At 50.2% G+C, this 10,460-nt stretch overlaps 1 protein-coding gene across 1 annotated transcript in view; it reads right to left on the bottom strand.

Annotated features, from left to right (window-relative positions):
• Positions 1–10,460, bottom strand: part of LOC122541526 (death domain-associated protein 6-like) — a 42,875-nt gene that overhangs the window by 12,213 nt on the left and 20,202 nt on the right. The window contains exon 3 of the mRNA XM_043678353.1: positions 8,459–9,434. Within this exon, the coding sequence (XP_043534288.1) occupies positions 8,459–9,434 (976 nt within the window). The remainder of the gene's footprint in view (positions 1–8,458; positions 9,435–10,460) is intronic.

A 10,460-nucleotide genomic window follows, 5' to 3' on the forward strand; every position in this document is an offset into this window, starting at 1 on the left:
GCGAGGCGAGAGGGTGGGGGGGAAAGAGTACCAGGTTATCAGATGGCACTATGAAACATCGCACGATGCTTTTCCAGGGATTCTGGGTGTATTCAGAAACCGTAATAACGACTGGGAAAGCCATACAGCAGGCTTAAATCCCAAGCTCCAGGTAAGTGTACAACCGCAGGTTAGAACACCAACACATTTCAAGGTGTACCCTGGCCACTCTGCATCAGCTCAACATCACTTCAATCACACTGCTTCCTCAAGGCCTCTCTCTGACATTGACGATTCCCTCTAACTACAAAATCGAGAAAGATATTTTCTAAAGTGCTTCAGGCTAATTCACATACAACCACCTGAAATACCTGCTCTGAAAATTGTTCGCTTCAACAAGTACGTTACTGGAGAGAGGCAGAAGAGTGAGAAAGGAATGGTCAGCTGAGGAGAAAATGGTGCTTGGACACAAACCACACACTGCTCCCTCGACAAAGCTGCTGCCTGGCCAACCAGGATTTCCTGGTTTTAATCCAAAACCCCAACTTGTGCCTTGTAGAGGAGTCAAGTGCCTTGCTTGCCAGAGAATTGCCAGCCTCTGATCTGCCCTTGCAGTTGCTGTATTTGCATGGTAGGTGCTCCAGTTCGGATTCCAGTTAAGGATAACCCCAAGGATGTTGAGAATGGGGAACGCAGTGAAATGCCTCTGAAAGGCAAACAAAGATAGTCACGTCTTGGCACGTGTGGGGTACAAACATTACCCTCATTCCTGAAGAAGGGCTTATGCCCGAAACGTCGATTCTCCTGTTCCCTGGATGCTGCCTGACCTGCTGCACTTTTCCAGCAACACATTTCCAGCTACAAACATTACCTCCCACTTGTCAGCCCAAGCCTGGATACTGTCCAGGTCTTGCTGCATTTGGACACTGATTGCTGCAGTTTCGGAGTCGTCCTGAATGGTGCTGAACATTGTGCAAACATCCCCACTTCTGACCTTCTGACAGAGGGAAGGTCATTGATGAAGCAGCTGAAGATGGTAGGGGGGGGTTAGGACACTATCCTGAGGGAGTCCTGCCAAGATGCCCTGGGGCTGAAGTGACTGACCCTCCACAACCACTTTCCTTTCACAGCTGGGTCTTCCTGGATTCTCACTAATGTTGTGGTTCTGTTCGCCGAGCTGGAACTTTTTGTTGCAAACGTTTCGTCCCCTGGCTAGGCGACATCATCAGTGCTTGGGAGCCTCCTGCGAAGCGCTTCTTTGATGTTTCCTCCGGTGTTTATAGTGGTCTGTCCCTGCCGCTTCCGGTTGTCAGTTTCAGCTGTCCGCTGTAGTGGTTGGTATATTGGGTCCAGGTCGATGGTTAAGGTCTGTCACACACTTGCCTCTGTGAGCAGATGCTGGAATGAGGCGGCCAGGAGCTGACTGGTGCCAGGGAGTAGACTTTTGGGTTTGTTAATGTGGTATCACTTGACAAGATGGTCATTAGTCAGGTTGGTTTGCTTTGACCTGTGGTGGGTACAGGACATTCCTGGAGCACAAGTCTTCAGTACGATTGTTAGAATATCATGGGGGCCCACAGCCTTTGCTGTACCCAATGCCTCCAGGAGTCTCTTTGTTGTTATGATGAAGTGGACCAGGGAGCAGCAGGACTGGTGAAGGTAACAGATTGACTGTGTTTGGAAGTTCCAAACTGGACCACCCAACAATTACAGGGAAAAAGTCAACATCTGTCAGAGAAAGACAAGCCCTGGCCAGAATGGCACAGCAGGATGGACTGAGTGGGATCACAGACACTCAGCAGCAACAGTCAAAGCGACAGCTCCTGATCGGGGGGTGAACCTCCAACGCAAGATTCCAGAACCCACTCAACTCAGACTGTCAGAACATAAAGGACAGGAGGAGGACAGCCACCACATCACAGCTCCCAGCTTGACAAAGATCCTCAACAAAGTGGTAATTGGAGCTCTGGCTCTGACAGCTGCTGCGTACATACCCAAATCCTCCAATTAGACAAAGCAGACATGACTAACTACTTACAAATCCACACCAACTCTGATCAGCTCATCTTTCTCCATATGCTCAACCAGACTGCCCCAGACAACACATACAATAGGCTTTCAGCACACAGCCCTGTAGTTAACCAGATTTCACTAACTCCTGACCAGATGTCATCCCAGGAGAGTTTGGTTCAGATCCACCAGCAATCATTTTAGGATATCCTACAGGAACTGACAGACTTGAGGAACTGATATATTAACATGTTCTCCCTCAGCACACGGAGGGTCGTTGATCACAGCAAACCCACTGTTCCCACATCATTCCTGGCTCGCTACACCGTCAGGAAATGAGATTCGACACTAGTAGGGCTCAGCAGAAATGACAGGTGATACAGCAGCCCTGAGAGATACACCTTGACAGGACTGTGGGGCTGGAATTATTCTTGGTGTTTGTTCACTCACGGGACATGGGCATCACTGGCTCGGACAGTGTTTATTGCTCATCCCTACATGCCCTTAAGGTGGTGGTGGTGGTGGTGTGTGCTCATAAGTCCTGAGCGTTGGCACATGCCAATTACCCTGTGCCTTGGGTGTGTCCCACAACTGCCCACAACACACCCAGGCTCTATACTAAGCCTTAATTGAACAGCAGCTGTCCCCAGTTTGAGCAGACACGAAGCAGTCTGAACTCTGGACACAATGTTTTACAGCATTTCTCTGGTCCAGAATAAGGTTTAGACAACACTTCAACTAATGGGCATTTCATAACCACTAATCGCATTCTAGTCACATAGTTGTTATAGGGGGATTTCTGTAGGCAGCAAGCTCTCACAAACAGTAGCACTTCAACAACCCATCAAGACCCACCCTAGGGATAAATATCAGCCTGGACTCTGGGTGAGGAGAACTCTACTGTCCTTCTCGAAATAGCATCCCCGCCCTCCACCCCCTGACACTCAGTAGCAGCAGTGTGTACCATCTACAAGATACCCTGCCGAAACTCCCCAAACATCTCCTCCCTCCACCCCCCGACGCTCAGTAACAGCAGTGTGTACCATCTACAAGGTACCCTGCAGAGATTCACCAAAGACCCTCAGGCACCCCCTTCCAAACCCACGGCCACTTCCATCCAGAGGGACAAGGGGCAGCAGATACCGGGGAACGCCACCCCCCCCTGCAAGTTCCCCACTCCCCATCCCGACTTGGGAATATATCGGCCGTCGCTTCAGTGTGGCTGGGTCCGAATCCTGACTTAGAAACCCACGCCAGAGAAACAGCCCCAGTTTGAAAGTGAAACACCATTCCTTCAGTGGGGCTGGGTCCCAATCCTGGAAATCCCTCCCTAAGGAACATTGTGGGTCTATCCACAGCACATGGACTACAGCGGTTCAAGAAGGCAGCTCACCCCCACCTTCTCAAGGGGGGGCAACTAGGGACTGGGGCAGTAAATGCAGCTCACCCCCACCTTCTCAAGGGGGGGCAACTAGGGACAGGGTCAGTAAATGCAGCTCATCCCCACCTTCTCAAGGGGGGGCAACTATGGACAGAGGCAGTAAATGCAGCTCACCCCCACCTTCTCAAGGGGGGGCAACTAGGGACAGGGGCAGTAAATGCAGCTCACCCCCACCTTCTCAAGGGGGGCAACTATGGACAGAGGCAGTAAATGCAGCTCACCCCCAGCTTCTCAAGGGTAATTACACAGTTGAATGTAGCCTTGATGTCAAGGGCTGAGAGTCTCCCCTCCCCTCTGGAATTCAGCTCTTTAGTCCATGTTTGACCCAAGGCTGGAATGAGATCAGGAGCTAAGTGACCCTGGCAGAACTGAGCAGGTGCTGCTTGACGGCACAGTTGATAACCCCTTCCATCACTTTCCTATGGTCGGGAGCAGACTGATGGGGCAGTAACTGGCTGGGCTGGATTGATGTATAGGATGTATCTGGGCAATTTTCCACCATGTACAGCAACAGCTTGGCTTGGGGAGCAGCAATTCTGGAGTACAAGTCTTCAGTACTATTGCTGAAATGTTGTCAGGGCCCATAGCCTTTGCAGTATCCAGTGCTTCCAACCAGGAGACTAATATCTGTGATGCCCAGGAACACTGCGAAAGCTTCAGCCTTACCTTTGGCCCTAATGTACTGGGCTTTGCCAACATTGAGGATGGGGATATTTGTGGAACCACACCCTCCACTGATTGCATTCTCCACCACCATTCTCCTCCATTCACGATTGGACGTGGCAGGGCGACAGAACGAAGATCCTCCGTTGATTGAGGGATCGCTTAGCTCTGTTAGCATCATGGTAGCCCACAAACCCATCAACACACTAAAACTGCAGCTAGTGAACTTGACAGACCCTATACAGGCAACAAGCAAAACTAATGTCATTTACAAAATACCGTGCAAGAATTATAACACTACACTGGACAAACAGGCAGAAAACTAGCCACCAGGATACATGAACACCAACCAGCCACAAAATGACATGACCCTCTCTCACTAGTATCCTTACATATGATAAGGACACCACTTCAACTGGGACAACATATGTGAAGGAAACGGCATCGGGAGCAACGGATACAATAAATGACATTGGTGGATGTGCAGGTGAGCTCCCGATGCGGTCTCCTCTACATTGGGGAGACTGGGCGCCTCCGTGCAGAGCGCTTTAGGGAACATCTCCGGGACACCCGCACCAATCACACCGCCCCATGGCCCAACATTTCAACTCCCCCTCCCACTCTGCCGAGGACATGGAGGTCCTGGGCCTCCTTCACCGCCGCTCCCTCACCACCCGACGCCTGGAGGAAGAACGCCTCATCTTCCGCCTCGGAACACTTCAACCCCAGGGCATCAATGTGGACTTTACCAGTTTCCCCATTTCCCCTCTTCCCCACCTTACCCCAGTTCCAACCTTGCAGTCCCCATGACCTGTCCTACCTGCCTATCTCCATTCCCACCTATCCACTCCACCCTCCTCTGAGCTATCACCTCCATTCCCACCTCCTGTATTCTTGGCTACCTTCTCCCCAGCCCCAGCCCCCTTCCCATTTATCTCTCCACCCTGGAGGCTCCCTGTCTTTATTCCTGACGGGCTTTTGCCCGAAACGTTGATTTTCCTGCTCCTTGGAGTCTGCCTGACCTGCTGTGCTTTTCCAGCACCACTCCTGCCGCGACACAGGAAATTACATCACTAACCCTGGGAAACAACTCCTAAGTGGGCCATACCACCAGTGCTTCACCCAGAGGCTCACTGATAATGTTACCTCGTAGGGTGACAAGACCTCTGGAAGTGAACCTACCAGCTCAGCGAGAAAACCGACACCCAGAACCTCAACCTGAGCTACAAACCTTCTCAAAGCTCTGCCTATCACTTGCTGCCTATGCGGTTTGCCATGCAGGTAGTCCTGGTTGGTGGCTTCACTGGTGGTATCCCTGGTGCTGCTCCTGGCATGCCCTCCTCTACTCTCCATTGAACCAGGGTTGATCCTCTGGCTTGATGGCAATGATTGAGTGGGGAAATGGCAGGCCATGAGGCTACAGATTGTGGAGTACTCTGTAGCCTTAAACCTGGTGTTGAAACATTTAGGCTAAAATGTAATGCTGAATTATAGATCACATTTACTGCATTAGAAAATAGACAGACAGGAAGGCTCAGATAAAAAGGGAGGATCTTAAGGAATGATGATGATAGGGACATCTGGGCTCACCAAGTGATAACAGGATGCTGTAAGACAATGAAGAACATTTGCCTTAGCGTTGGTGAATCTGAGCGATCAGGACACCCAGTGATAACATTCACAGCCGTTCCCTTGTGAAATTAATGACAGTATTTGATTCTGACCCTGAAACGAAACTTGGTACTATCTAAAACTTTGTAATTAACAGTCAGATACTGCCAATTATAATGGATTCTTATTGCCCCTTGCAAGCGGGGCAGACATAGAAAATCTTTGCTGACTTGAGAGTTCAAAAGGACATTAGAGAGCGAGCGAGAGAGAGAGACCATGTTAGTGCTGAGGCTGCTGAAGCCAGTAGAAAATTAACTCTTAGTGCTTATCTGCTATGGACTGAATTTAATTGCATTTTGGAACTTTATGATTTTGATTATCCATTACTGGTTATGAAATACAAACGCTGAAAGGTTATATTGATAAAGCTTTAACTTACTTGCTGTTTTTGTTTTTTTACAGACCATGACTGCCCCATTCAATTCTAGCTAGTCAGATCTTAGGTCTTATTTGGATTTGCTTCACAAACTTGAAAAGGCGGTATGTTTAATTCAAGACTAATTAATCATTTTAAATACAACCTTGCAGTAACATTTCAGCCTCAGGTACAAAATGATTCTGTGCTTAAGATAAAAAGCAGGAGTCTGCTCCCAGCTTAAAATTATTCTAAACCTAACACTGAAGAGATTCTGACACAATCTGTCAGGAAGCCATTTTAATGGTCAAACATTTGCCCTCCTTGCTAAGAAGCCATTTTGTAAAACAATTGTATCTGACATGAGAGCTGCGCAAGGTTACCTTATGGACTCTCCAATGAGCTCAGACTGGTACATCTTTATGATAGGAGTTTATCTGACTAGCAGGCACCTAACTCAGCTGGGTATGTTTTTCCCAGCTGATGGATAGCTCAAGGCCTGTAGGAGTGATCAGTCAAGCACACACAGACCTATCAATTAACTTTTCTTGCTTATAAATTATTGTCTTTCACTGTTATCTGCCTAATTAAGAACGTTAGGTTTTTGTAAACTTTTGTATAAAGGAAGCCACTTTGTAGCAGTGCATGGGAGTAGCCTGCTGGGGCACGTGAAGGGCTGGTACCCTACTCTCCTGGGTTATTTGAACAGAGTTAGCTTAGCTTATAGGTATCAGTGTTATGTTGTAACTGTGACGCAATTGATGAACAAAAGGGGATGACTAAAATTAAACTAAACAGTCTGTAAGAGGTTTTTTATTTCAGACTTCCAAAGAGTACAATCTCCAGGACAAACCAAGAGAGAGGCTTTACAGGTCTGAGTCCACAAGGGATTCCCTGGGCCATCCCAAATCTCCACTTTAACAATTCTGCACATGCTGATGGCCCATAATGTCTCGTGGAGGCCCAGTCTGGAGTCGCTAGATCTGTTTGAAGCCTGTCCCTTTCGCACTGTAACAAGTACCACACAACACGATGGAGGTTATCCTCAAATGTGAAGGCAGGATTTTGACTCCACAAGGACTGTGTGGTGGTCACTCATACCTATAGAGTCATGGACAGACGGATCTGCAGCTGGGGGATCGGTAATGATGACGTCAGGTACGGTTTTCCTGCTTGCCGGTTCCCTCACCACCTGCTGCAGACCCAGTCTAGCAGCTATGTCCTTTTGGACCCGACCGGCTCGATCAGTAGTACTGCTGCTGAGCCACTCTTGGCAGTGGACAGCGAAATCCCCCCACCCGGAGTACATTCTGTGCCCTCACTATCCTCAGTGCTTCTCTCTCAGTGTTGTTCAATATGGAGTACCACAGATTCATCAGCTGAGGGAGGACGGTGCATGGTAATCAGTAGGGAGGTTCCTGGCCTATGTTCAATCATGGGGTGCAGAGTCAATGCTGGGGACTCCCAGGGCAACTCTCTCCCAACTGTATCCCACTGCGCCACCCAGTCTGCTGGGTCTGTCCTGCCAGTGGGACAGGACACATCCAGGGATGGTGATGGTGGGCTCTGGGACATTGTCTGTAAGGTATGACTGCTCGAGTAGGACTCAAATCAGGCTGTTGCTTGACCAGTTTGAGATAACTCTCCCAACTTTGGCACTAGCCCCCAGACATTAGTGGGGAGGACTCTGCAGGGTCAGCAGAACTGGGGCCTCGGCCAGTGCTGGATGGTCTGACTGGCTTCATTTCTTTGTGGAGATTTTGTAACCATTGGTACAACTGAATGGTTTGCTAGGCTACTTCAGGAAGGCAGATGAGAGTCAACCACATTGCCACAGGTCTGGAGTTGCATGTAGGGCAGATCCATATAAAGTTGGCGGATTTCCTAACCTACTCTTAAATGTCCTGATAGCTTTGTCCAACGACTCCATCCCATCTACTTGGTGAAAACAACTAGCCCTGTCCTTCCCATCACCCAGGTGCACCCTCCATCCCTTTCATCAGTCATGGTTCTATTCGGAATGCCTGAACCACATACCTTGTGCAGCTTGAGACAGCTCTCACCCATGGGGTTTGCCAGTTCCCAGGACACTGACAGCCAATTGTAATGGAAGGGATCAAGTGGTTTGGCAGCTGGGAGGCCAATACAACCAATGACTGAGCTTCGTCAGCCTGCAGCAGGGCAGGCAAACTGATTACAACGGCTCACTCAGCGAGAAGCCGTTGGAGGAAACAGCAGCAAGCCCTCTTTCCCACTGAATTGCTTCTCAAAACGACAGAGGGGAGAGAACGGGAACAAGGAGTGATTATCCAAAAGAAATGCAACCTCTTTCTACTTACTGCGTCTCCGTGTCCGGGGCTCGCTTCATTCTTTTTGGAACTGGTGGTGTGTCTAGATCGACAGACTCTTGCTTTTGTCCATTGACTGCAGTTAAACAGACATCTGGACCGTGCTCATCACTTCCCAGAATGTCCAACTTCCCTTTTGTGACAGGAGGCCTACCATCCAGGGTGGTCTCAACCTCCAGGGTCGAAGATTTTGGCTCATAACACGGGGAAGCTTCTGCACTGCCCTTGTCGTGTGCAGGCACATTGTTTGTTATGGTTTGCTCAGCCACCCAGGGGCTGGTTTTGGGGCTCAGTTTGACCATGGACGCTTCCAGTTTCTGCCCACTGGAGTCAGCGCGTTTCCTCTTTGGATGCTGTTGGGTTTGGCCTCCGAGGTCAGGCTCTGCTGCCTCCCAATCAGCGGGCAGGGGACTTGCCTCTGAGCTCCCGCTTCCTTCCTCAGCTGGGCATGCAGGGCTGCCTTGTGCATCAGACTGGCTCCCCGTCTCAGCGACGGCAGACGCCAACCCTTCCTCCGCAGCCAGGGCAGTCCCGTTCTCGCTACTGGAACCTACCCCTTCTTCCACCGCCCCGTCCCCCAGAGTGACGGCAAGTGTAGCAGCTCCACCCCCAACACTCGAGCCCACTCCGTCCTCCACAGGGACACCATCACCGCTGACGTCCTCTCGCGTGGTGCTCCCACTCTCGGCAGCGCACTCAGACTTGGCAGTCGGGCATGTGGAGCTGAGCTCACTCTTGGAGCTAGCCTCGGCCTCCACAGGCTCCAATCCCACCCCTTCATCCACACGGGGTCCTTCTGCAGACTCTGCATCCTCTTCACTGTCCTCGTCTTCCGAAGACTGGGCCGATTCAACCGAGCCCTGGTCCTCCTCCTCTCCCTCCTCCTCCTCAGCATCACTGCCTTCTGCTTTCTCATCTGAAACACAATTGAATGGTCTAAGTAGTCCCCCGAGGAAAGGCAGGAACCAATTTCAACTACCTGACCCAGTCAGAGAAATCTACATCAGGCCATCAGGAAGCTGGAGTAATTATATCCAATATTTGGGGAGGGTGGGGGAGGAGGAGCCTCTCTCTCTCGGTTACATTTACCAAAAGATTTAACCTTTAATAATTTATCATCAAGTGTGCATTTAATGTCAGTGACACCTTCAGTTCAAACAGGAGCTGTCTCCTCATTATGAGGCTGGTTTCCACAGTCAGATGGTGCCACATCAGGGAACATGTTCGCAAGAGCAAAGAGGTAGGGAACAGATTGAGAAAGACACAGAGGAAAGTCTCTCTTCCCCCTCTCCCAACACACACACGACCCTTGTTGACGTCAGTCATCTTTCACTGGGACACTGGGTGACTCCAAGTCCAACCTCAGAGTCACAAGCAAGTTGGGACCAGGTGGAGCTCTGCAGTTGCTTTACCAATGGTAGATGAAGGTGGAGGGTGATGGTGAGGGCTGAGGGGAGGGTGGAGCAGGCAGATCAGAAAGACAATGGACAGGTCAAGAGGGCGTTGCCAAGTTGGAGGGTTGGACCTGGGATAAGCTTGGCGGAAGGAGAGATCAGCAAACTGCTGAAATCGACATTGATCGCGTTTGGTTGGTGGGCCCCAAGGCAAAAGATGAGGAATTCCTCCTCCAGGCATCGGGTGGCTAGACTCTGGAGGTGGAGGCGGCTGAGGACTTGCATGCTTTTGGCAGAGTGGGAGAGGGAACTGAAATGGCAGAACACGGATATGGGCAAGGAGGGAAATACACCTCTGGTAGTGGGGTCCATTTGTTGGTGGCAGAAATGGTTGAGGATGATGCAGAACGTTTATAGAACATAGAAGAATACAGCGCAGTACAGGCCCTTCGGCCCTCGATGTTGCGCCGATCCAAGCCCACCTAACCTACACTAGCCCACTATCCTCCATATGCCTATCCAATGCCCGCTTAAATGCCCATAGTGAGGGAGAGTCCACCACTGCTACTGGCAGGGCATTCCATGAACTCACGACCCGC

This window comes from Chiloscyllium plagiosum, chromosome 37 (genome assembly GCF_004010195.1).
Source record: "Chiloscyllium plagiosum isolate BGI_BamShark_2017 chromosome 37, ASM401019v2, whole genome shotgun sequence".
NCBI classification, from domain to species: Eukaryota; Metazoa; Chordata; class Chondrichthyes; order Orectolobiformes; family Hemiscylliidae; genus Chiloscyllium; species Chiloscyllium plagiosum.